This window comes from Panthera onca, chromosome E1 (assembly GCF_046562875.1).
Source record: "Panthera onca isolate mPanOnc1 chromosome E1, mPanOnc1 haplotype 2, whole genome shotgun sequence".
Lineage (NCBI taxonomy): Eukaryota > Metazoa > Chordata > Mammalia > Carnivora > Felidae > Panthera > Panthera onca.
The window spans coordinates 54,727,898-54,751,547 of record NC_138352.1 but is presented as its reverse complement, the minus strand read 5'-3'; the positions used below and the strand labels follow the sequence as shown (position 1 = coordinate 54,751,547).

The window sequence follows — 23,650 nt, the reverse complement described above, 5'->3', positions numbered from 1 at the left end:
GCAAAGCCTTCTCTTCCACTTGTCGTCCTTAAGAAATAACTTATACTGGAGCATGGCATGGAAGGAGGGGAGACGGCCAAAGCCTGAGGAGGACAGAAGGGAGCCAGCTTGGCTCAGGGGTCAAGAGCTCAGGCTCTAGAGTCAGACCCATGTGTGTGGTTTGGGACAAGTCATTTTGCCTCTGAAGCTCACTTTTCTTTCCTCATCTGTAAATTGAGGCCGATGACAGTGGTTTCCTCACAGGGTGGGGACCAGGATTAAATGAAGTAATTTAGGTAGCCTTCCTAGCACATTGTAAACCTTCACCAAATAGTAATTTCTTTGTCTTCATATTCCTCGAGTCCAAGGGGGACTTCTCTTCCTGGAGGAAGGGGCGTACATGAGAAAACCTCTTTAGTTTTTTTCTAAAACCCAGATCCTCACCTCAGCTTATCTGGGACTGGGTCCCCGGAGCTGCCACTCAAGGCTGGTGGTGGGAAGGAAGATAGGCCTCCTGGGTCTTCACTCCCCTGCCCCACCCTGCGCCCTCTGTCCATCCGTCCCTTCCACGCGCGACCCCCCACCCCACCCCACTGCCTTGTCCAGGAAGCCCTCTGGGGCTAGATCCCTACGCGAACATTCTTGATTTCTTCCCTCAGTCAATGTCCCAGCATCTGGGTCCAACAGCTGTTTCTCCCTGGGATGCCTGCGTCTTGGGTAATCGGTGGGAAAATTGGAACCATGAGATTGGCAGGGGGCTCTGAGCACTCTTGCAGCCAGACGTGATGCGGGTATGGATGGGTCTGAGCCAGCCAAGGGAAGGCTGTGCCCGAGAGGGTGCCCGGCCGCAGTGTCTTGGGGAGGGGGGCGGTCTGAATGCCATGTGCCCCGGGAGGAAAGGCAATAGACAGGTATTAGAGCAGGAGGGGAATAGGGTGCCGTTAGGAGGGTGCAGGATGGGAGGGCCGCAGCCGCGAGGGACCGCTAGGAGAGAGCCTGCACCCTGGGCGTTGGGTGGGTGTGGAGGCAGGAGTTAGGTGTAGAGCTTCAGGCAGTTTGAAGCAGGGGTGCCATTCCCCGCTGCACAGCCCTCAGCAGAGTGCGAGTGTGTGAGTGCTTGTTGGGTGTGAAATGCCTCTGTTTCCTCCTTTGCAGGCAGAGGAGGGAGCCCTTCCTCAGGGTTAGGGGGTGAGTGGAGCAGATGGGGGTCTCGGGCTGAGAGAGGGCTGTCAGCAGGGCAATGACGGCAGGCCCTTCTGACTCTCACCAGCCTTCCAAGCGGGGGTGACCTTGGTGGGGAGACACAGATGGGCGCTCCAAGGTGCTGTCATGGGGATCTTATGTGGGCACTCCAGGAAAAAGCCTGCCTCTGCTTCTGGGAGGAGAACCAGGCCTGGCTTGTTGGTTGTCTGTCCTGGGGCCCTCCTTCTGAGGACCTCATGTTTTCCGTGTTGTCCTGCTGTCTGTCCTCTTGTCTGTCTCCCACCAGTGTCTCTGCCCCTTCAGCCCCTGCTCTTCCTGCAACACCCAATCTCTATCCCGCCTGCCCCCCGGCCCCCAGTGACCCCTAAAGGCACAGCTCCTAAGGCTGTGCCTTGCCCTGTCCCTGCCCCCCTCCACCCCCATGGCCCAAGGCCCCTGCCCCCGCCCATCCCATGTTGGGAGCCCCACCCTGGGCCCCTTGCTCTCTCCAACTCCTCCCCTCTGGCTCTGGGCATTCATTCACGACTTTCCTCCTTTCCTGTCCCTCACCCAGGGCTCCAGCGTGCAGCGGGAGGGAAGGCTCCAGGACTCTGTTCCCTCTGTTTAAAGTCTCCAGGTTGGTAAGCCAGGAGGGAGGCCTCCCCCCACCATCCTGCCTCCCACTGCTCCTTAGCCAAATGCCTCTCCCCAGCCTAGAGGGCCAGAAATGGGGGAGGGGGGGCTATCCCTGATGGGCCCAGGCCTTTGCCAGGGGAGGGGGCCGCAGAGACGTGACTCTGGGGAGGGCAACTTGCCTGGCAGAGGATATGTCTATGTGTGCATGTGAGTTAGTGCGTGTGTATGCATGTACATTATGTGCTGGCTGCAAAGCCTCCGTACAGTTGGGGCTGGGAAGGGGGGAGGAGGCAGGAACCCTTTGCTGAGGGGACTGGTGGCCTGGGGAGAGGGATTCAGGAGCAGGGGGGCCCTTCTTATGGAGGGAAGCCCGTGTTCCAGCAAAGGCCAGAGGGTGGGAGATGGGACACGGGACCATACACTGCCTCAATACAAGTCTATTTGGTTTAGAGGCACTTGGAAACCTGTGATCTTATTTCAACCATTCAATTACTCATTCATTTGTTCATTCATTCATTCATTCCTTAAATAAAGATTTATTGAATACCTTCTCTGTGCCAGGCACTGGGCTAAGCTCTGAGTCCAGCAGTGAGCAAGACAGATAAGAGTTCTTTCATTGCTTAAGTGGTGAGCAAATAGAGGTTAAGGAGTTGGCTGAATTCACTGGCTGTGGAGACTGGGGCTATGGCTCGGCCAGCTGACTGTGGAGTACCTGCCCCTGCTCCAGAACTGTGACTCTGTGTCCCTGTCCACCCCGGCTCCCCTGCTGGCAGCTGCTCTGTACTTTATGGCCCTGTAGATGTCCCTTGACCTGATGCCGCCCCTCACATAGTGTGCCCCCCACCAAGTAAGCAATGATTGAGGCCTCAAGTCCCTGGGGACCCTGGAGACTGTGGGCAGCATTGCCCGGCCAGTGCTGAGGTCACTTCAGAGGGCCTCAGGGAGCCGACCCCCTACTTCTGTCCCCAAGACCAGGAGACTGGAGCACTGGACTTGAGAGACAGCCTGACCTGGATTCAAATCCTCACTTAAGCCATTTAATTCCTACCTGTGTGGCCCTGGGCAAGCCACTTTCCCTCTCTGAGCCTCAGTGTTCCTGCCTGTAAAATGGCAGGGTTGTTGAGATTACAGGAAAAACAGCAGCTGGTCCAGGGCCTGGCCTAGAGCAAGGGCTACCCCATTGCTGGTTCCCTTTCTGCCCGCACCCCCTCCCACCCTGGGGTCGGGCAGCCTGTAACCCGTTATTGTCTGGCTGCTGCCCTGTCCCCCCCACCTTAGGAGAGGGGCTGCAGGATCTCCATCCTGGCTGTTTGCAGACTCAAGTCCTCCAGTGCTTCTCCATCTCTCTGAAGGATGCTTCAGCCTCAATCTGGGCGGGCAGCTGGGGGAGGCAGCTCTCCTTGCCACTGTGGCTGCTGCCGCCGCCGCCTTGATGGCTTTTTAATAACTTTGCTCGGAGACAATCTGCAGAGCGCTCGTTTGTCTGCCTCTTAATTAAAATTACCGTTTTCCTAAAAGAGCAACGAGGCTGCTCCCCTCCCTCCCCAACCCGTGGCCGCTGCCTGAAGGAGGCAGGAGTGACTCTGAGACTGCAGCCCTTCTCCTCCGCCCCCGTCCTGGTCACATGGGCCGACCGCCCCTTCCCCACACCCACAGCAGAGGGGCTGAGGCTCAGCTTTCCTGGTGGGCTTGGGGGTAAGGAACCAGAGCCTGAATGCGCTCCTCTCTCACCCACCCTTTTCTGGAATACTCCCAGAGACGGGGGAGCTCAATCCCTTCCAAGACTTACTTCCCCCATCCACCCTGTCCTACCTGCCCATCCAGACTGGACTAAACGGAGGTGGGTTTTGGCCAAGCGTGTGAAAGATTATTAGAATGCATGGGGTTGGGGGCGGGGGGTGGTGGGAGGCACCCATGGAGGTGGACACGGTGGGGTCAGCGCTTCGCCATCGACTCTGTTGACCTCTGAGATCCCTTTGTGGGCTCTGAGTCGACAAGGGAGCGGAGGCCTGGCCGGGGGGGGGGGGGGGGGGCTCATTTAGTCCTTGCTGAATTGGGGGGCAAAATCATCCCTGGCAATAATGAAAATACTAAGGACCAATATTTATTGAATGTTTACTTGATAACACGTGGGCCATATGCTGGGCGAAGCTCCGTGCGGGTGTTAGCTCATTTTACCCTCACGGCTGGCCTGTGGCCTCCAGGCTATTGTCTCTGTGTTGCAGGGGGAGGAGACAGACCAGAGAGGTTAAATAACATGCCCCAGGTCACACAGATAATCCATTATGGCAGCCTTGGGCCTCCTCCCCCTCCTTCCATTTTACTTGCCACCCGAAGCCCTTCTTAAGGTCTAGCCTCAGTCTCTCATGTGAGCAGGATTCTTCCGCAGTTCAGGCCACTGAGAACTGACTCTGAGGTTCATCCCCACCTTTCTTGTCCCACCCCATTCCTGGCTCCACCCTGGGGCGTCCTGGGGGGGGGGGCTCCGGACCCTGGAGTGGAGGAAGGTGGGGGGAGGGAGACTAGAAGTTAGAGCCTTCCCGTTTCCAGACCTCCTTTCCTCGGGCACAGTTCCTCTCCACGTGGGGAAAAGGCCATGGGGCCAGGGAAGAAGTGATTCAGTGACTCAGTTGTGACCAAGCAGATGCTGCTTGGTTGCGAGACCAGGGGAGGTGGCCTGCCACTGCAGTTTCACAGGTGAGGCCCACCTGATAAACCATTCTGGAGGAGTGGGACGCGCCTGGGGTCTGGAGAGCCAACACCAGGGAGAACCTTCTTGATGTCTGTGTCTCCATCAGTTCCCATTAGGCCCGGCCCATCTCCTCTGTGAACCTTTGCTTCTGTGACTCCTCTTCCAGGAAGAACCGCCCCCCTTTGTCACCTCCTCTTCTGCTCCTCCCTGACCACCTCCAGGCCTGCCCCACTGAACTCCCTGTCACATCCTTTATGGTGGAACCGACTAGGGCACTTTTACTCTGGTGGGGGGCGGGTGGAGTTACCGGAGGGCCTTCAGGGGCAGGAAACGAGTGAGGCGGTGGGTGAGGACAATGGGGAGCAGGTGCATGTACATCTTAAAGACATCAGAGAAACGAAACACCACCACCAGCCAAACAACATACCCGTGCCCCAGTGTGGCCCCAGTGTGATCCTCACTAAACTGATTCATTTGTTACAGTTCCACACAGAGTGGATGTGTACCAATCGTTTGTTGAGTGAATACGTGATCGCACATGTAGCTAGGCGTGGTGCTAGATACTTTACATAGTTCATTCTTCCCGTCTTCCCAGGGTAGGCACTGTTTCCCCCATTTCGCCATCGGGGAAACTGACATCCAGAGAAATAAAATGACTTATTCGAGATCACGCGTAGGTGAAAGGGCCTGGGCAAGATTTGAGCCTTGGCTGGCTGTGTCATTCCTGTTCTGTTTGGTCGTGGGCATGCGTGCGTGTGACACATTGATGCATGCATTCAGCACCTGCCCTGGGTAACAGGGAGCACTTGTGTGGCCAATGGTCACCTGGTCGCCAGCCCTAAGTGCCTTGCGGAGAGGTAGGGTTGAAGGAGGTGAGGGCTGCAGAGGCAGGGAGGGAGCGGGTGCCCCTCACCCCAGCACACCCCTCCTCCCTTAGCTTCCGGTCCCATCCCAGAAGCCCGGGGATGGTGGCGTGGTGACAGGTGCCGAGCTGCAGAGATGACAGCAGTGCTGATTCCCCCATAATTACTGTCTGATGAGACGCCAGAATTAGCCACCGCACGAGCATGGGATGCAGATATGGGGCACGGTGCGGGGAAGCAGCTGGGGGTGAGGGAGGCTCTCCCTCCAAGCCTAGGACCCTCCAGCAATAGGGCAGGGACGGCACCCCGCCGGGTGGAGGAAAGGGGGAAGGAAAGGAGGAAGTAGAATAGAAAGGAGGAAGCACTGTGTGGTTAATATGCCTCAGATATTACTATGTGGGCTGTGGTTTTCCAGTCCTCAAAGTGGCTAGGCATGCCCCTGAGATGGCTGGCTGCCGGACAGGGCACCAAGGGCCTCAGGCCACTAAGCAGAGACTCACGGGCAGAGCAGGCTGCCCACTGAGTACACCATTTGGTGCCTGGAGCTTGGATCTGACTTGCTGGGGTTGTGCGGGATATAGCTGCTGGGAAGGGGCTAAGCCCCAGAGCAGACTCCTTGAGTCACATGAGCCAGGCCAGGCACCAGAGGACAGATGGAAGTGCCTGGAAGGGGCAGGTAGGTTCAGCTGACCTTGCCAGAAGAGTCATTCATTCCAGGGAGGAGGAGTCAAGTTGGCCCCCAAAGTTGGAGGTCAGGGGAGGCCTGAGAGTTGCAAGAGGTAAGGGAGGTAAGGGCAGGGCTGGGGATGTCCTAGGCACTTGTTACCCCGGTGTACGTGCCGGGGGGCAGGAGGAGGGCTGGTGAGGGCAGAAGCAGAGAGGGGTCATCTGGGCTGCTTGGACCTCATCGCACCACTGGAGCAGTTTTGAAGACCACCAACTAAGAGGGCTGGTGGCAACAGGGGGCTCGCCCAACAGACGGCAGTGCAGTTGGTTGGGGGTGGGGAAATGAAACCAGGCTGCAGAAGGAAGGACCTGAGGCGTTGGGCTCAGAAGAGGAGATTCAGATTCCAAAACCTTCCTCCTGCTCTGAAGGGAGAGGTCAGGACCCGTCCCCGGGCCCCTCTGAGGGCTGTGGGCACAGGCTCTGGCTCATTTCAGGGCAGGAGGAACCCCGCACGATGATTGACCACTTGGATGTAATGAGCTCTCCATTCCTGGGGGAATCCAAGCCCTGGCTGGATGGCGTTCCTGAAGTAGGGAGAGCTTACAGTTCTCCTGTGGCAGGGGGCAGGAGGCCTCTGTAGTCACCTAAGGTGTGAGAAGGGGATTGAGGGAAGGTAGGGGGGTGAGAAGGTGGAAGTCTGTGGAACATTCTGCCCAGACTGAGCATCTGTGGCCCTGGAACAGCTCTGCTCCCTGCCCCGCCTCCAGCTGTCCCAGCTCCGCTCTGGGGAGAGCCTCCTTGGATCTTCCGGTGTGTGTGTGTGGGGGGGGGGGGGGCAGGGTGTACAGGACACAACAGGGGGCTGGGGCTGGGCTGAGAACCCCCCCCCCCCCCAGCTGAAATGAGTCTCCTCTCCTTGTCAGTTCTGATCCTGGACGAGGTACTCATCCTGCACCTCCTTTTCCTCCCCTGTAAAGTGAGAGAGAGCAACCCCACAAGGGGACCCTGAGAACCGAGCGAGCAGAGGCCACAGAGCCCCGGCAGACTGTCCTGGGTGTGAGGGGTTGTTGGGGTGGGGGGGGGCAGTGTCACTCAGGCCGGTCCGTGCCTCCCACAGCACCCAGATGGATGGGTGGTTTACTTGAGAAGAGACGGTTGGAATCTTCGAGTCCTGCAGGTGGAAGCGGAGGCTGCTTATTGCTTCCTTCTCCCGGATGGGCTCTGGTGGGAGGGTTCAGGTAAGACAACAGGGACAACTTCTGAAAGATGCCCCTGGCATCTGAGCAGGCTTCCCAAGTCAGGCAGGAAATCTGAGTTTCCTGCCTTCTCCCCGCCTCCGCCCTCCAGAGTCTTTCTGGGTCCTAACCTGGTGTGCCCAGGGAGAGGAATGACAGGGGCGCAGATCTGACAGTTTGTTCTCTCTTGGCTTGCAAGGCAGTGGAGGAGTTAACCCATGAGGTGAGGGCTGAGTCTTGGAGGCCAGCGGCCTGTCCTGCACGCTTTGGCAGCCGGTGGAAGCAGTCGAAGGCACACAGGCCCCTCACCCTGGCCGAGGAGGCTGAGCACCTCTAGAGGTAGAATAAAGGCTACGCGTGTCCAGTCCTTGGCCTTGGCTCGTTGGCTAAACAACGGTCAGGGTGGAGCGGCCTTGAGGTCAGTGGACCCATCCCTCTATTTCAAGAAGGAATGTAAACACCTCAGCGAGGAAACCCTGAACTTGGCAAAGTAGGAGAGGGGCCGAGGACGTAGCTTCCCTGTGAAGCTTTGGCTGGATTCAGGTTAGGCAAACGGGGTCCCCACTGTCTCGTACTCCAAGCTGGAGCTGGATTGACCCGGCACTCGAGGGAGCCCCCAGATGCACTGGAACCTCTTGGAGAGGGTCTTTTTTTTTTTTTTTTTTTAATGTTTGCTTATTTTCGAGACAGCGCAAGCGGGAGAGAGGCAGGGAGAGGGAGACTGAGGATCTGATGCAGGCTCTGCGCTGACAGGCTGACAGCAGGGAGCGCGACTCGGGGCTCGGACTCACGAACCGTGAAGTCATGACCTGAGCCAAAGTCGGTCGCTCAACCGACTGAGCCACCCGGGTGCCCCGCGGAGGGGGTCTTAAATGTACACGACGTGTATGCATGGGCACAGCGTGCTGTCTTGTCCCCGTGGCACCTGAGAGGGCGGAATGGGGATCCAGGGTGGCGTCTGGGTGGTGGCTCCAGGCCTGGCTGGGCCTGGGTGGACCCCTCTGTGTGTAGATGCCTGTGGGGGGTGCGGGCGAGGCAGTTTGTGACTGGGTATGGGTTGGTGAGCACGTACTGGGCAGTGGGCGGGCACCACGGTGCACAGGTATGATGGCAGAAGCTGAGCGAGCTGGAAGCACCAGGCCCCTGGCTGTTCCGGTGGCGGCCGAGGGAGCTGTCTGGGTGCTGGCAGCGAAAAGGCCTCCTAGACAGGGGCTGACCCCAAGAAGGATGGTGTCTGTGAGGAGGACATGGAAGGATCTAGCAAGCCTGGGGCTCCTGCCCAGCGTTTACGAGGCCCTCGCTGAGCACTGGGTGTAGGACAGCATTTCCCTGTGGGAAGATGGGAGTGACGGATGGGGCTTCTGTCCCTCACTTCCCACACACTGGGGTCTGTCTCTCCCCCAGGGAACAGGAGGTCTCCTTCTGGGCATGCTCTTGGTCTGAGGCAGCTTTAGGGGCGTGGTCCCTTTGTCCACGCTTGCCGCCCTGGCCACAGCACCCCGAGGCTCGAGTGTCCCTTGGGAGAGCAGGAGCTCTGGCAGCCTCTTCAGAGTGGAGGCAGAGCTGGGGTGGGGAGGGGGGACAGGCGCCTGCCTCCCTCCCCCCCCTCCCTCTTGTGCTTGCTCCTTCCCTTCCTCTCAGCCCGTGTTCCTCTCTGCTGCCTCTCCAAGGAGATGTAGAGCTGACAGGACGCCTTCCCCGGGCGCGTGATGGTGGAGATGCCATGCAGGAGTTAGCTTGTTAACGCGGCGCCATGTGGGCACACGCCAGGGCTGTTCCCAGCTTTTCCAGCAACAGCTTCAGACCAAGGGTGACATGCTCCCCTTTGCTTCTCCGCCCCCTCCCTTCCCAGGAAGTCAATTAGCCAGATCTTCATTAGTAGCTAAAAAGCAAAACCCTACAGTGCGGGGCCTGATAAAACTCTGACAATCGAGTGAAAGGAAATCAGGCAATGGGGCAGATCAGGAAGGAACTGTCCCCCACACGTGTCCTTTGTGCAGTGCACAACCTGCATGCCTGTCTACTGGGTGTTAGTAGCTTTAAAAAAAAAAAATGAGAGGACTGAGGCTCAGGGAGACTGCTAACCTACTCAAGGTCACACAACTAGCCAATGGCAGAGCTAGATTTACACAGAGCTTCCTCACCCCCAACTTCAGCAATTTTGGGTCATGTCCTAGCCTTGCCTGCTTCTGGGGGCAGTGCAGAAAAGAGGGAGGGCGGCTGGCTTGTTGGCCAAGGAGGGGGAGTCTTGTTTGAGGCGTGTGGTCAGGGTGCCATGTCGGGACCCTGATTTCTGTGTGGTCAGCATCCCACTGGGCTGGGCTGGGCACCTGGGGGTGTGCCTGGGCCATGACCCACAGCTCTTCTCGCTTTGAGACCCAGGTTGCTGTGGTATGTTTTCCATCTTGCTGCTGATTCCTCCTAAGGAGATGGTTAGACGGTGTCCTCCTGGGGCCTGGGGCCTGGAGGGGGGCTCCCTTGGCAATTGTTTTCTGGGAAGCGGCATAGTGGAATGGAAAAATCCTTGTCCCTGGAGGCCAGGATGCCTGGGTTCCACTTCTAGCTCTGTCTCCAGCTCCTGTGTGGCTGGATCAGGGCCACTCTCTGGGCCTCGGTTTCCTTCCTGTGAAGGGCATTTGGCTGGAGGAAGAGCAGAGAGTGGTTTTCAAAGCACAGGCTCGAGAGGTCACTCCCAGCCTGCTGTGGGGAGGGAGGCCTCACCTGGCCAGGGCTGGGGGGGGGGGGTTCAGTGCGGTATGGCCTGTGGACCTGGGGAATTGCCCTCCCTCCCTTCAGGGAGCCCAACTGCCCTTTCTCTTTCAAATCCAAGCTCTACTGGGAGCAGCTGGGACCCAGCGCCCCTCCCCGCCCCCAACAGCTCCTCCTAGGCAGGTGAGCTCTCCTTCCCCCAGCCCTGAGGAGGTCCCTTAATTAGATTCCAACTCGTTTACCAACTAAGTGGCCTTCGGTGGGTTTTAAATCTGCGTAAATTGGTTTGTGTTTTTCTGCCTGCATGAAGCTGTGACTGGCAGGGCCCTGCACCCTCCCCTGCCTCCTGGCTCCCTCTGGGGCTCTGGGGCTCCCTGCCCCACACTCCTCCTGAGTCTCCCTGCCCGGATTCCCTGGGGGCTGGGGTAGCAGAGCTCCCTGGGCATGGGGTGGGGGTGGAAGGGCTCCACGAGCACCGGCATGGGCCACAGTCCTATTCCCCCTCTTCCTCCTCCTTCCCGGGCTGACGGGAGTCCACATGGTGACTCTTGTGAAATCGCTCAACCCCCAGGACCCCCCTCCCCCCCCACCCCCGACACCTTCTTGCCTTGCCCACCTTCTCCCCACTGCCGCAGTGTTCAAGCAGTGGTCCATCTAGGACCACCTAGGGGGGATGGGCTCCACCTGGCCTCCTCCCCTTTCTCTGTCCTCCCCCTGACACCTTGGGGCGAGGAGAGCTGCCCTTCTCTGGGGACCCCGTGAAGACAGCCTGCCTGGCCTTGCCCCTGTCTCCCTAGTGTCCCTGCTCCTAGTCACCAGGAAGTCACCTTTATTGTCTAACCATCACCCCCATGCTTTCAAGATGGCTCCCTTCCCTCCCAGGCCTCCCTTTCATGGGTTCCCCTCCCCCTTCCTCTCTGTCTTCCCTGCCAGACCAGACAGGCTGTCCTGAGGTGGCCTGACGCTCAGGAGGGTGGTGCTGGGGCGGTGGGGGATGGGGAAACAAGGGGGTGCCAGGGTGGGGGGTTCTGGCCCCCTGCTCTGTGCCAGGAAACGGACAGGAAGCCCCGTCCCTAATCCTCAGCCTGGCCAGCCTCCTCCCCTCCAACTGCCCTTCCTCCCACCACCCGCCCCCACCTCTGAGCCTCTGTTGGAGTGACAGGGAGACTCAACAGGGCGCTGGGCATTAGCAATTTGGGGGGATATTACACAGGAATGTTTACAGAAAGGCAATTGCCCGGAAAATGACTTTGGTTGCTGTGGTATGGGGCGGAAAAGATGGTTTTAGAAAACAGACACAGATGGGCTTCTGCTCCAAGGACCCACAGACAGACAGCGGGGACTGAGGGGCACGGGCACACAAGGAGCACAGAGCCAGGGCCACCCAAAGACAGAGAGCCCAGCGGAGGGTGTGGGGCGGGACAGGGGATGATCACCTGACCTGATCCAGGTTCCTGGACCCTCTGCCAAACTTGACCTTTGTCCTCTGGCCTCTGACCTCCCAGCACAGTGTGCTTCCTGACTGCAGCAGGCACCCAGCAGGATGGAGTTGTCAGGCACAATTGGTAGTGGCAGTCGCCTCGGGGCTCCTCCTGGGTGACTTGGGCTCCTCTTGCTTTGGCTGCAGACGGTGGGACTGGGGGAACCTCGAGCTGCAGAGCTGCAGGTGTTCAAGAGTGTGTGTGTGTGTGTGTGTGTGTGTGTGTGTGTGTGTGTAGCACTTTAGGGTCTAAGCCAGGCCTTCCATTCTTCCAGCAATCTCCATGCACCCCTTCTCTTGCCCTGCCTGCGGGCCTCACCAGGATCTAGCCCCGCCCCCCCCCCCCCAACCCGGGGACCTGCTCCCTGAGCTGGTGCCCAGCCCCACCTCTGCCCAGGCAATGGATAGGGCACACCCGGGAGGCCTCTCAGGTCCCCAAGGGAGGGGCCTCACCTAGCCTCCTGATCTCCAGGGAGAGGGTGACAGGGACCTGAACTCTGGGTCTTGAGCTTGGGGTCCTCACTGCAGGGGCCCCAGAGAGAGACCCCTCTTTTCCGGAGCTTATAGCTTCATTTTACTCTCGACTTCCTCCCCTTCTCTGCTGTCCTTCCCTCTCCCTCCCCCCTCCTCTTCTCCTCTTCTCTTCCTCTGAAGATGATGTCATGTGTGACTGTTGCCCAGTGGCAGCCAGAGGACAGAGTAGATGGTGACATCTGGGGTAGAGACACCAGGTGGGGATGGGCTTGATGGCTTATGAGATGGTGTCACTAAAACTTGGGGATCTTAATTCTCATCAGGAGTTACAGTGATCTCATGGAAAAGAATGCAGAGGAGGATAAAAATAAATCAGGCTCATAAATAAAGGTGGAATTTGGAACTGGTGGAGCAAATAACAATGTCGCCGTCTTCCCAAGCGTCTGCGCCTTTATCCTCAGCCGGCCACTGGGGGCGCCCACCTCCTCCCCGCCACCCCAGCCTCAGGCGCGTGTCCCTTCCCCATTGCCCAGACTGGGAAGGCTGAGCTGAGGGTGACAGAATGCCCTTTCCCTACTTTTCCTTCCCCTCCTTCTGAGCTAGATTTCACCAGTCTCAGGTATCTTCTCTGCAGCCTGAATCTCTGACTCAAAAATTACGATTGGCCTTGTACACCTGGGTGTCCTTGGAGAGGTGGCAAACCCTTGGACCCCAACTTATCTCTCCGGCTCCCCCAACCCCCCATCCCTCAGGGGCCTTCAGTCCCAACATCCCTTCCCCAGTGTACCCCAGCTCTGCTCCTCCTCCACAGCCTTCCTGCCCTTCCCCTTCCCCTGCAACTCCCACACCCCTGCCCCAGTAGAACCCAGCCCTGCATACCCCCTCAAGGCCTCTCTGTCCCATCTGTCCCCTCTGCCACTCCCTCAAGACCCCTACCCATATGGATCCCTCACTGCCCCCTGCCACCTGCCACCAAACAGGAAGCATCGATCTGCTCAGGGACAGGGTGCCCAGAGCCTGCTGCTTGCTAGATTGGAATCGATCTCCAGGACTTTTCACTGGGCTGCTCAGTCTGGGGAGGGTCACGGCCACTCTGGGGACTCGCTGGTGGCTGGAGCAGGCGCAGGGGGAACGGGAAGGCTGTTCTGCTAGGGGCCAACAGCCAATGTGCCAGGAACACCTTTAATTCAGAACGACACAGTTTCGCTTCCATTGTCTTGCCAGCTTCTCGCTCAGGGCAGGCAAGACAGGGGCAGGGTTTAGAGGTTAACATCCCGTTTTACAGATTAGTGCCCTCAGGCTCCGAGAGGGAAGAGTCTGGTGGACTGAATGAGTAACCAGAAAGGCTGACCGGGGCTCCTCAGGGAAGGAGCTGACTCATAACCCAGGGTGTGTGACTCTGACCTGGGGTTCTTTTCCTTCCAGTGTCCTGACCTCCAGTGCCTGGCCTGACTCCAAGGGAGAAGTTCAGGCCTGAGTCCTCTGAGCCCCACGGGCCAGCTTCTCCTAAGGGCAACAGGATGGCTCTGCAACTGAGAAGCCCAAGTCAGTCCTCCCGGCCCCCTGGGGCCCTGCAGGAAGGAGGGAATATGCATTGAGCCTCACTCCTTTCCCCAAGCTAGTTTCTTTTTTTTTTTTTTTTTTTTAACGTTTTTATTTTTGAGACAGAGAGAGACAAAGCATGAACGAGGGAGGGTCAGAGAGAGGGAGACACAGAATCCGAAACAGGCTCCAGGCTCTGAGCTGTCAGCACAGAGCCCGACGCGGGGCTTGAACTCACGGACCGCGAGATCATGACCTGAGCCGAAGTCGGCCGCTTAACCGACTGAGCCACCCAGGCGCCCCCCCAAGCTAGTTTCTGTCTTTGTTAAATAAAGCCTAGGATCTCAAATCAAAGCCCCTCCTCCCCACTACCCCTCAGAGATAGCAGATTGTCTCTCCTGTTCCGCCCCCCTCTGCCAGCCCCCAGAATCCTGCTCCTGCTTCTGCCCTGACTCCTCCCTCCACCAATGCCCGGGCAGCGGACGGGTGAACCCTGACCTCAAGGAGGCAGGGACAGACCTGGCTTTACACTCTCCATCAGGGCTGCTCGGCAACCCCCTCCCCAGTGCACTGCCCGCGGTGAGATTTATAGGACTGCAGTCATAAATAGGGCTGCAAGCACATGTCCACTGTCCGTGTCTGCTCCCCCTCCGCTGCCCGCTCTAGCAGCCCGGACCCCTCCTTGCCAGCCCCGCCGTGCCCCTCTAGCCGACCTGGCAGAGCCTGGGTGACCCCTGGACCTCCCCATAGTCCCTGCTGGTCTCTGTTGGCTTCCACCCAAACATGCTAGGATGTCTCCCTAGGAGCTGGCATGGGGGGTGGGGATGGGGGTTAGGAGCTCTTCTGGGTCCCAGAGGGCAGAAGGGCAGGAGCGGGGAGAGGAGAACTGGAGGCCCGTCCCCCGCACCCGTGTGTGTCCAGAGCCCTTGGAGGGCACGGCGAGCCTGGCTGGCACAAGGAGAGAGGTCCCTCTGGCTCAGGCAGGGCTGTGCCGGACTCTAGAGCTGGGGCTCCAGCAGCAAGGCCGGTGGGCAGAGAGAGGGCTGCGGCCATGGAGGTGCCCAGTGCACATCCCCGCTGGTGGTGGGGATAAGTGGAAGAGAGAGAGAAGCTAAGGGTCATGGCTGGAGCACCTCCAACTTCTCCTGGGTGATTATTCAGGTCATTCCTTTTCAGCCACATTCACTGGTACCCTGGATTGCCACCAGCCCCTCAAGGGCAGGGACTGGGCCTTCATGAAAATGGCCCCAAAGTTCCCAGCCTCACTCAATCAGGGGCCATCTTTGGGAATTTCCTTCGGATCAGGGACCCTCTGCACGCTGTGAACTCAATATGTTGTTCATTAACTCCCTTTGAACCTAAATACATTTACTTAAAAGGAAACATTATCTCCTTACCTTCCCAAGGAATCATATCCATGAAATCAGTGGCTGGACCTTCTATTTGGAGTTTTCCTAATCCTTATGAAAATAAAGGTATGAGTGTTAAACTGTGAAACAGTGTTCCTCCCAAGGTCAGCTCTTATGTCTCTGGACCTCATGCCAGAGGGAGGTGAGTGCAGTGAGAGGGACAGACGCCCGGGCGTGGGGGAGGGAGGAGGGACCCCAGACCCAGTGCCGGCTGAGGAGACAGCAGGTAAACAGAGAGGAGTGCCCCGTGCTGTTGTCATTGTTCTTATTAAGAGACAGTTGTTGAGAAAAGTGTGATGGGAGGGGATGAGGCAAACCTAAGAGATGTTGGGGTCGAATCTGGCCTGCACCACTCACGGTGGCTTTGAGCACATCACTGGACTCCTCTGACCTCGGCAGCCCCATCTCTGAAGTGTGGCCACAGTGATAACCCCCCCACAAGGGGTGCTGAGAGGCTCGCAGGCCATAATGACGGCGGTGGGTCAGGCCTTCGGAAGCCGTGGAACTCTGTGTCTGTGGAAGCCATTCTTCCCTTAGTTTTGGTGGGAGGTGCTGGGTCCTCTGCTCCCCAGATCTACATGCCTCAGCCATAGCCTAGGGAGGAGTGTGGGTGTGGGTGTGTGTGTGTTAGGTGAGGGATAGCTTTGCCTGAAATGTGGCTGAATTTCTTCTGTCCTGCTATGGTGCACAGGAGGTGACGGAGGCCTGGCAGCAGGCCTAATGCCCAGTAGATGTGTGGAGGGAGGGGGCTGACCGGGCACTCCAGCTGGATGGAACCTGGCTGGCTCCCAGCATCCCCAGCCTCCTCTTCTTTGCTCCAGTTGGCCCTGTGAGTCAGCCCCTGTGTGGGTGCATAGTCTGCTGCAGGGTCCGACGCCCCCAGACCTAGGCTACGCTTGGGGACTGCAGCTTTGAGGCTGGTGGATTGTGGGGCTGGGGGTATGCCAGGGAGACTGTGTTTGTCTCCCTGCGAGGGACACCTGGCACCTGTTGTGGATGATACCACAGCTGGCATGGGTGACACTCTGGAGCCACTGTCCCAGCTTTGAGGCTGGAGGATGCGAGACAGCAGGGCTGGGCCTGGCGAGGCCAGGACTTCGGGGCTGGTGGGCATGTGGGGAAAAGATTCAGGGTTCCGCGTGGGGACCTCAACCCCCGGCCTTCCCTCTTTTCTGCTTCTGTACTGTCCTTCGTCCCCTGTGCGTCTCTTAAAGGTCTCCAACTGTGTGTGTGTGTGTGTGTGTGTGTGTGTGTGTTGGGAGGGGAGACTGAAGAAAGGGGTGGTGGGAGCGGGGAGGGTCCCAGGGTGAGGGCTTGAGCTGTTCTGTCTGCTTTCTTTTTCCTTTGAGTTTGTCCCAAGTCCATCTCTCTCTCTCCCTCACTGTTTTCTCTGTGCCCAGCCTCCCCTGTCTGTCCATCTGTCTGTCTCTGGGGAGGGAGGGGAAAAGGGGGGTCCCCGCCCCACTCCTTAGAGGACGCTCATGAAAGGAAGACAGTACAGGCTCCTTTCCACACCTTTCAGGAAGCATCTAAAAGGAAACTCCCCTTCCCTCAACCTGTTCACACTAGCATTAGGAAGAAGGGGGTATGTGGCTAAAGAGGGATGCACGACCCAGGCTCCCAGCCCCTCCCTGGCCTCAAATAACCCCTCACTTGTAGCCATCACCCTTCCAAACCCACCCGAAGAAAAGCACGAAGCTGGACCCCGCCCTTGCGCCCCAACTTCCTTGGAGCCCTCCCCCCTGCTGCCTCTTAGGCATCCTAGTGGGGGGGTGGGGGCAGCCCGGGTCTCAGCCCCGTGCCTGTTGCCCCGCCTTAGGCCTGCCCCTCCCCGCAGTGACCCAGGGGAGGGCCGGGCAGCCCCGTGCTGGACGCCCCGTGACCCCGCCGTGCCCCCTCTCCCCTCTCGCAGATCCGGAGCGGAGCAGCCCCCCCATGCTGTCTGCGGACGATGCAGAGTACCCGCGGGAGTACCGGACCCTGGGGGGCGGGGGCGGCGCGGGCGGCGGGGGCCGGCGCTTCTCCAACGTGGGGCTGGTGCACACGTCGGAGCGGAGGCACACGGTGATCGCCGCCCAGAGCCTGGAGGCGCTCAGTGGGCTCCAGAAGGCCGATGCCGACCGCAAGCGCGATGCGTTCATGGACCACCTCAAGAACAAGTACCCCCAGCACGCCTTGGCCCTGCGCGGTCAGCAGGACAGGATGCGAGAGCAGGTGAGTGGGGGCTGGCTGTGGGCTGGGGAGGGGGGGGTCTGACGCCGTGCTTCCCTGCCCCCCAGGCTCATCCCTATTCCGAGAGGCATCTGAAGAGAGAGCGGGAAGGGGGTGGCAGGGAGTTGGCCTGGTTGGCCTTTTCTGGAGCCTGGGGAGGTAGGGGGTGAGGGCTCAGCCTCCAGACCTCTGCCCTTTCCTCCCGGAGTTGGGAGCCCTCGATGGAACAGAGAGGCAGAGATGCTGTTGGATTGGGCAGAAGGACAGGAAGGCTGTCTTGGAGGCCAAAGTTGTGGTGGGGAGGAAGAGGGGACAGTCTTGGGGGCTGACTGTTCTGAGCCTGAAGGTCCGTCCAGCCTGGAGTTGAGGCTCTTGGGGTTGGCACCTCTGTGACATGGCCCCCTTTGGGAACCTCAGTAGGCTGGGTCTGATGTGCCCCCAGCCCCTGCAAGAACAGAGCCCAGGACTCTTGGGGCCTTTTATCCTCCTCCCTCCCTGTTCCTTCCCCCGAGACTCGCTGTGTGACTTCTGGCCAGAGGCTGCCTCTCTCTGTGCCTTGGTTTCTCTCCTGCCATCAGTAAGGCTTACAGAGGCGTCAGGGTCCCTGCTTCCAGACCAGGGCCTGTCTCCTGTATGGGGTGGGATGCTTCACCTGTAAACCTCTCCCAGATCTTTGAGTTCCTGGATGCACCTCTCCATTTAACTGTGACCTTCTTGTCTGTAGGAAAGTTCTTTCCTGGGGGTAGCCTTCTGCCTATAGTCCCACATTGGCGAGATGCCTTGATGGCTGCTGAGACCCAGGCATTGTCCCCTGGGAGAAGGGAAGTGGGGGAGAGGAGTACATTTCACCCACACTATTTCAGAAAGGCTGGTGGTGTCGGTCCCTGATCCCATACCTGTCTTGCTCTGTCTTCCTTTCCAGGTACTGCTGGGTGTGGCTGGGAAAGGGGAAGAGTGTCCCCATTCCTGTTGTCACAGCAGGGAACAAGGACACATTGGCACATGTGGCCCCTGATGTCACCCCCAGTTCTGTCTTGCTTTTGCCTTTTCCCAGCTTCAGAGTCCTCCTGGGAGCAGAGATCTGATTGGAATAGGGGAGAGTTGCATTTGGAGATGTGGCCCTCACCCTCAGGAAGCCCCTCTCAGTGGGTTCCTTCTGTGTGCTCTGGCTTGGGAGGAGGGGCAGGGGCATTTGTGATTTGGAGGGGGTGGAAGAATGCTTACACGGAAGTATGAGGGGCACAGTCAGTTGGGAGAGGGTTTAGAGGAGAGGAGACCAGGTGGGCAGGCCTGGTCAGGAAAGGAATCCTGGAGGAGGAGGGACCTAAACTAGGTTTAGAAGGATGAAAAGGGTCTGAATGGGCATCGAGGAAGAGAACGTCGTTTGAGGAGCCGGGAAGATTGGGAGGTGAGCACGGTCCTGAGTTGGTTTGGGGACTGGTATAGAAGCCCACCTGGCTGGTGCAGAAGGGAGGCAGTGGGAGGTGTGGGGGCAGACTGGAAAAGTGGGGCCAGATGGTGGTGGCTAGGAGGGCTTGGTTGTTTTTGGATGGTGAATAGGGGAAGAAAGAGAGGAGGAAGAGAAGGTGTTAGGGAGGGTGAAGAGATGGGGGGTTGGAGAGAAGGCTGAGCAAGGCTTGCTTGCTGCCTGGACCGAGGAGCCAAAGACAGAAAACCTGGGTAGCAGGGAGCTATGGGTGCCTTGGGGAGGAATAAGTGGGTGGGAGGGAAATGTTGGGGGGATGGGACACAGGAATAGGGGAGGTGAGTTTGCAGAGCGGGGAGGGCATTCCCAGGGATGTCCATTAGGGGCGCCATAGGTACGGCCCAAGACTGAACCAACAACAGCTTCAGGAGGCCAGGTGAGCATGATCTGGGCAGAGTGGCAGTGGGACCTGGGGCATAAGCACGGCCACCAGGGCAGAATGGAGTCTGAGAGGGGAGAGGGCCATGACAGTGTGGAGGAGGAGGAGGAGAAAGGCCCAGCAGGAGGACCACCAGCGCTTCCGAAGTCAGGAGGGAGAGAGAGAAACAGCCATTGGCACCGGCTGGGACCTGTGGGTCCAGAGGGTCCCCCTTGTTTCTCGTGGTGTGGTGAGGTCATGGCCAGTTTCAGGGGTTGAGGAGCTTGGAGGTGGTGGCAGAGCTGTGGCGCAGAGCAGTCTGGGAGGTTCGGCCATAAAATGATGAAGATGTCAGGGGTGATGGCCTCGAGGGGCAGCAGGCCTGCGAGGGAAGACATGGGCACGTTTGAGGGCCTCGGACGTGTCCGGCACGTTCCGTGGCACATATGGGCGCTCAGCAAATACTTAGTAAATGAGTCAAAGCACAGCACCTTGCTCACGAATTCATTCCTTTGTTCATTCACTCATTCATTCCCTCGAGTAGAGTGAGTGGGTAGGATCTCAGACGTCTCCCTTGCCACGGAGGGCTCGGTGGCTAAGCGTAGTGCCGGCTGGGTGAATGTCGGTGGAATGAATGAAGGTGAATGGCTTTGGGGATGGAGAGGGGGAAGAAGGCCTTGGGGGAGAGGTCCTGGGTTAATGGGTTTCAAGTCTTAGGTGTGGTGTGGCCTGGGGTTGGGAGACAGCAGGGAAGAAAGAGGTGCCGTCGGTGCAGAGGCACGTGGGAGTGAGGACCCCTGCGGACTGGTTCCCCGTCTCTGTGAGGGAAACGAGGAGCTGGAGGAGAGGACAGGTGAGGAACAGCTCCTTGGTGGAGCGTCCAGGGAGGCAGTCAAAAATTGAAGAAAGGGAACTCAGGAGTATCTGACGGAGGAGACCCCCTCCTGGGCTGAGGCAGCCCCCAGTCGGACACGAGAGAAACATCCAGAAACAGACCAGAGGTTCTAGTTAGAGATCCAGCCTTGGGAAGGGACCAGCCAGTGTTGCAAGTTCCCTCTGGGGTGTGAGTTCCGTGCCAAACCTTGCCCCAGGAATGTCCCTCCCCGCCCCGTCACAGTCCCCCAGCGGCTCCTGCCCGCTCCCCCTAATGGGGTATCCCCCCCTTCGCACACACAGGTTGGCGGCTGGACCGTGGACCCCGTGTGCCTCCTCAGCTCCCTCTGCTCCCACCTCCATGGCGACTCCGCCCCCTCCGGGGCTGGCCAGCCGGCCCAGGTGAGTCACCCACTTCCCTCACACTCCCCAAGCCCCTGGAGGAGTTTGGCTTGGGGAAGACTTTTTTTTTGGAGGGGGGATATCTAGGACTTTAATTTTGCATCCCTTTCTTTTATGTAGGAGCCTCCAGTTTCCGGAGACTCGTGCCCTGTACTCTCCCCTGATTATCTGATTCCGACCACTGCCTCCCCAAAAGTTTGGCTTTGGGGAAGGAGTTTTTTGAGGAGGAATATTCAGGTTTTGAAAACAATTTTTGGATTCTTTTCTCCTTTAAACAGGAGTACCTCCCCTATCCTCATCCATCGGTTTTCAGGAGACTCCTGGGCCCTGTACTCCGTTCCCATGCCCACAGCAGACCATCTCACTCCCATATCCCCACCCTACCTTTTCATCTCTGAGCAGAACCAACCTTCCCCTGATGCCTTACCATCAGGGAGTTCTTCACCATGTCTCTCTACCACCCTTCTCAGTACGCTCAAGGCTTAGTTTCCAATTTTTAAGAGGACTTTGGCATCTAGCTATTTGTTCTGAATTTGTTCCCGGATTCCTCAGCAAGCCTCAGTTTCCCAGATGGGAAGATGGATCTCAGCTTAGACAGGAGCACACTGAGGCGGGGCTTGGGCTCCCAGCTCAGGCTTGGGCCCTGCCAGGGAAGAAAAGTAGGCATCTGGGGCCCAAACAGGGAGGAGGGGTCAGGGAGTCAGAGTTGCAGCAGGGAAGGGGCCACCCTGAGAGGGCCTTGGCTTGAGGCTGTTCAGCTGTAGGAGGCAGAAAAGATGCAGAAACGAGGAGTCCAAGGGGTAGCATGGGTACCAGCTTCACTTCCTCACACGTCCTGCTCCCCCTGGGGACCGGCAGCAAGGCTTGACTTTTTCAAGGAGAATTAGAAGGAAAGATGTGACAGCCTAAGAAAGGGCAAGGCTCCAGAGCACGGACGTTTTAGCGGAGTGCAACTCAAGTCTAGTGACAGATTGGCACGCTCGGCGTCACCCACAGGGCATTCGGCCTGCTTCCCTTCTTGGCTCTCGGCCCCATCTTGACTGAACTTCGGGCAACAAATGTGTCTGCCCCCAAGGCTGGATGGCAAATGGGATAGACTTGTCCTGAGTGGCCAGGTGCACATGGAGGCTAAGACGGGGCTGGGACAGGGATGGTGATGGGGCAGAGGATAGACACGATGTGCCTGGGGCATACAGAGGCCTCCCCAGATGACGTGTCTTGGAACTAGATATGGTTGGGGTGCCGGAGAGGAGTGAGGCTGAGCTGGGTGAGCTCAGTTGTCCCTGGTCATGGGGCTTTAGGCCTGTCCACATCTGGAATTTGCTCTGATGGAGGAGTTTGAAAAGACTCTGACCCCAGGGCTTTGTAATTACAGAGGCAAGGGGCTGTTCATAGGCTCTTGTCATCACTTGCTACTCAGTGCTTATCACACTTCCCCATGGCTGAGTCTGAGGCTTTCCTTTATGTAAATGAAGTGTAGGATCAGAGAGTGTCAGCAAAGGCCGGAGTTACACAGCAGAGCAAGATCGGAGGCCATCAAGGAAGTTTAGGCGTCCTAGGCCTCCCAGACTTCGCTGGGAATGGAGTCATCGGAGAGCTGAGGAGGGCAGCGGTGCACAGCTGAGACCCTGATGGGGAGAGGCCATGATCTCGAGGGTGACAGGTCGGGAGGCAGGTCTGGCCCCAACCCTAGGCCAGACCTTTGGGAGTGGGAGCCTAAAGAGGACCCTGGGAGAGGACCAGAAGCTAGACTCCAAGCCGCAGCCCCTCCCCCGCTTCCACTAGGCTGCCTAACCTCCCTCCCTCCTTCTGCAACCCGAGTCCCGGGCGGCGGGCCGGCGTATCGGGTGACCGCGGCGACGCAGCCACCAGCCTCCGCCGATCCTCGGCGGGGCTGCGCCGGCGGGGCCGCGCCGGGGGAGGGGGCCGGAGAGAGGATGTGCTCGGCGGCGCGCCGCGCCGCGCCAGGTGGAGTCGCGGTTACCGGGGCGACCGGGGCCCGGGCCGGCTCCGCGGCGGCGGCTCTCGCATTGCAGCAAAGGGCACCGGCGGCGGCGGCGGCAGCGGCGGCTGCGGAGGCGGCCGGGGGAGGGGAGAGCCCGGGCGGGTGGGAGTAGGGGGCCGCCCTCCCTCCCCCGCCGGACGCGGGACCTGGGGCTGGGGGCCCCGCGCATACACCTGTGGCCGCAGGTAAGGAGGAGCGGCTGCGGGGGCCGGGGCCGCAGCCTGAGGTTCCGCGGGCGGCGGGGCACGGAGACGGGAGCCAGCTCCGCGGCTCTGAGGGGCGGTCGGGGGGTGGGAGGCGCGCAGGCCGTGGCGGTTCCCGATCCCCGAGAAACGCCCCCTCCCCTCCCCCACCGCGTTCGCAGCCTTCCGCGTGGGCCGGACCCCCACCCCGAAATGCGGCTGGCGCCCCCTCCCCCATCCTCGGAAAGTCATGACCTTCCTGGGGTGCGCCCTTGCCCCCGGCGCGGCGCTGGTCCCGCAGCGCCCCCCCCAACCCCCACGTTCTGCATTGGGGGGGGGTAGGAGGTGAGGGTGTCGATGGGCATACCTGGGGGGAGGGTCGTGAATGTGCGTCGTGGTGGGAGGCTGGCCACACGGGGACACGTTAGGTAGCCCTGGGGGTGCTGGTGTTTACGTGGACTAGTGTTCACAGGAGTTGAGAGGTGGGTGTGTGCGCGGGTGCACGCGGAGCCAAGGGATTAAGGAGCGGGAGGTGAGACCCGTTTGCTAGTCCTCCCTTTCCTGGAGGATGCGTCGTCGGGGCTTGAGGTCAAGGAGGGGTCACGCAGCTCACCTAGCCTACAGGGGACGTCTGCCCGAGGAGCGAGGAGGAGCGGAGAGACCTCAGCTGGCTGGGCTCAGGCTCCCAGGGGGCACAGCCCCGCCCCTCCCAGGGCTTGGCCCCGGAGAAAGGGATCAGCTGCAGCGGGAGGGAAGAACCCCACTAAGGGCTCTTAAGGTGGGGAAGGGAGGGGGTTAACTCCTCAGCCCCCCACCCCCACCCCAGAGGGAAGAAGCTGTTTCCTTTTCTCACCTGGGAGTTTGAGGACTCCCCAGCCTTGCTTTCCAGGGTCACCGGGAAGCTTCCCCCTCCCGTCGTTCTGAAAGCCTTTTCCCTAGACAGTGAATGCTTGGCTTCCAAATCAAATCCTTAAGGACACTTTTCATTTTGCCCCCTGCTCTCGTAAGATTCTTTCCTACAAGTGAGTACCCTTGGCAAGGGCTCTCCCACTCAAACCTTCCTTTTTTCCACCTTCTCACCATCCTCTGGGAAGGGGAGACCCCCCATCTCTGAATATAGGGGATGGAGAGAGCTCCTTCCTGAAACTGGAGGTGTTTGCTGGGGGTGAAGGGCCAGACCTCTCTTGGGCCCTTCCTGCTCTTTGCCCTCCTTCCAGGCAGTTTCTGGTGTTGGGAAATTCCCAGGGGAAAGTCTCAGAAGGCTG

General features: G+C 59.1%; 1 protein-coding gene across 14 annotated transcripts in view; it reads left to right on the top strand.

Annotated features, from left to right (window-relative positions):
• SRCIN1 (SRC kinase signaling inhibitor 1) overlaps nucleotides 1-23,650 on the top strand; it is a 67,483-nt gene that overhangs the window by 8,094 nt on the left and 35,739 nt on the right. For 6 of the 14 annotated variants that reach the window (XM_078437228.2, XM_078437222.2, XM_078437221.2 and 3 more), the window contains exons 2-4: nucleotides 1,736-1,798; nucleotides 16,781-17,082; nucleotides 20,100-20,198. In XM_078437228.2, coding sequence (XP_078293354.1) covers nucleotides 16,804-17,082; nucleotides 20,100-20,198 — 378 coding nt within the window. In that variant the 5' untranslated portion in view covers nucleotides 1,736-1,798; nucleotides 16,781-16,803. The remainder of the gene's footprint in view (nucleotides 1-1,735; nucleotides 1,799-16,780; nucleotides 17,083-20,099; nucleotides 20,199-23,650) is intronic. The other 8 variants (XM_078437226.2, XM_078437225.2, XM_078437223.2 and 5 more) reach the window with 3 other exon arrangements.